This window comes from Aplysia californica, unplaced genomic scaffold, assembly GCF_000002075.1.
Source record: "Aplysia californica isolate F4 #8 unplaced genomic scaffold, AplCal3.0 scaffold00188, whole genome shotgun sequence".
Taxonomy (NCBI): domain Eukaryota; kingdom Metazoa; phylum Mollusca; class Gastropoda; order Aplysiida; family Aplysiidae; genus Aplysia; species Aplysia californica.
In genome coordinates, this window is record NW_004797458.1 from 959,137 (window position 1) to 960,412 (window position 1,276).

At 40.2% G+C, this 1,276-nt stretch overlaps 1 protein-coding gene across 1 annotated transcript in view; it reads left to right on the forward strand.

The window, feature by feature from the left end:
- LOC101848434 (stabilin-2) overlaps positions 1-1,276 on the forward strand; it is a gene marked incomplete at both ends in the record, with an annotated part of 110,080 nt that overhangs the window by 49,832 nt on the left and 58,972 nt on the right. The window contains 1 exon segment of the mRNA XM_013082691.1: positions 1,042-1,137. Within this exon segment, the coding sequence (XP_012938145.1) occupies positions 1,042-1,137 (96 nt within the window).

The window sequence follows — 1,276 nt, forward strand, 5'->3', positions numbered from 1 at the left end:
TGTGTGTGTGTGTGTGTGTGTGTGTGTGTGTTCATGATACCAGCTTGCAGGTGTATATTATATTCACCCTTATGAACATGAATCCGGTTAGGGCAACCTTGCAACTTTACCTTGGTTATAATGATTGTTAGAAAAGACCCCAAGACGGTTCCCAATTTTATCCTTTTGGAGATAGGCGTCAAAGTTAACCACCTCTCGACTAACGAAGAACTGCATTTATATAGTGCATATCAATGCTCTACAGCAGAACGTAGAACACCCAGAATCATTCTCGGCTCCAGGAAAGCATACAGTGCAAATAGGCGATGAAGCACTCAAACACTAAGAAGCAATCTTTCTCTATATATAGCCAGGTTCATTTTCCTAACTTGGTGAAATGAAGCATATTTGTGTAAAGTGCCTTTCCCAAGGACACAAAGTTGGGCCCCTGGCGGGATTTGAACTCTCAAACTTACGGCACGGTTGCGAACCCAGTTTACCCACAAGACTACCGACACCAGAAATGTTCGACTTAGTGCACTTAATACTAAAAATAAGAATGTCCCCATCCATAATGTCCACCTGTCTAAAACAACCGCTTTTATCCTCGACAATGGGTGGCCACTTCGGATAACTTCCACTATACACGTTTTTGAGGAAGGTTGTTGAGTATTCTGATGGTATTTCTCTTGACTTATTTAAAGTCGAAACTAACGGCTACCCTAGGATTACAAAGTTCTATCTGCTCAGTACCCAGTCTTGAGAAATGTGACGTAAAAAAGTTCGAGTTTCACAACATGTCAAGCTTTTTGGTATGCAATTGTTTTAATATCTTGATTACGACTCCAAATAATTTTACCATTTTGATAGAGCAGACGGAGCGTTTCGTTTCTGACCCAATGGTCTTAGTAACCCAAAACAACCACAAATTTCAGATGGAACTTTGCAATTCTATGGGCGTAATATCTTAGCGTGCATCTTGGCAAAATAATAATATGGCTGCTATCATATAGACTGGCACTAAATTTCATCCAATTAATAACTTATCGATTTTCTCCCCAGCATTATTGTGTCTGTAACGAAGGTTTTACGGGGAAAGGAGATGTGTGTATATCACTGGACCCGTGTGCTGTGAATAATGGCGGATGTCATCCAAAGGTAAGGCCTTTGTCTTTTTGTACACTCTTGCATGGTTTCTATTTCTATTTTTGTATACAAACCCATGTTATAATAATGAACGTGTTTGGTGTGTGTGTGTGTGTGTGTGTGTGTGTGTGTGTGTGTGTGTGTGTGTTGT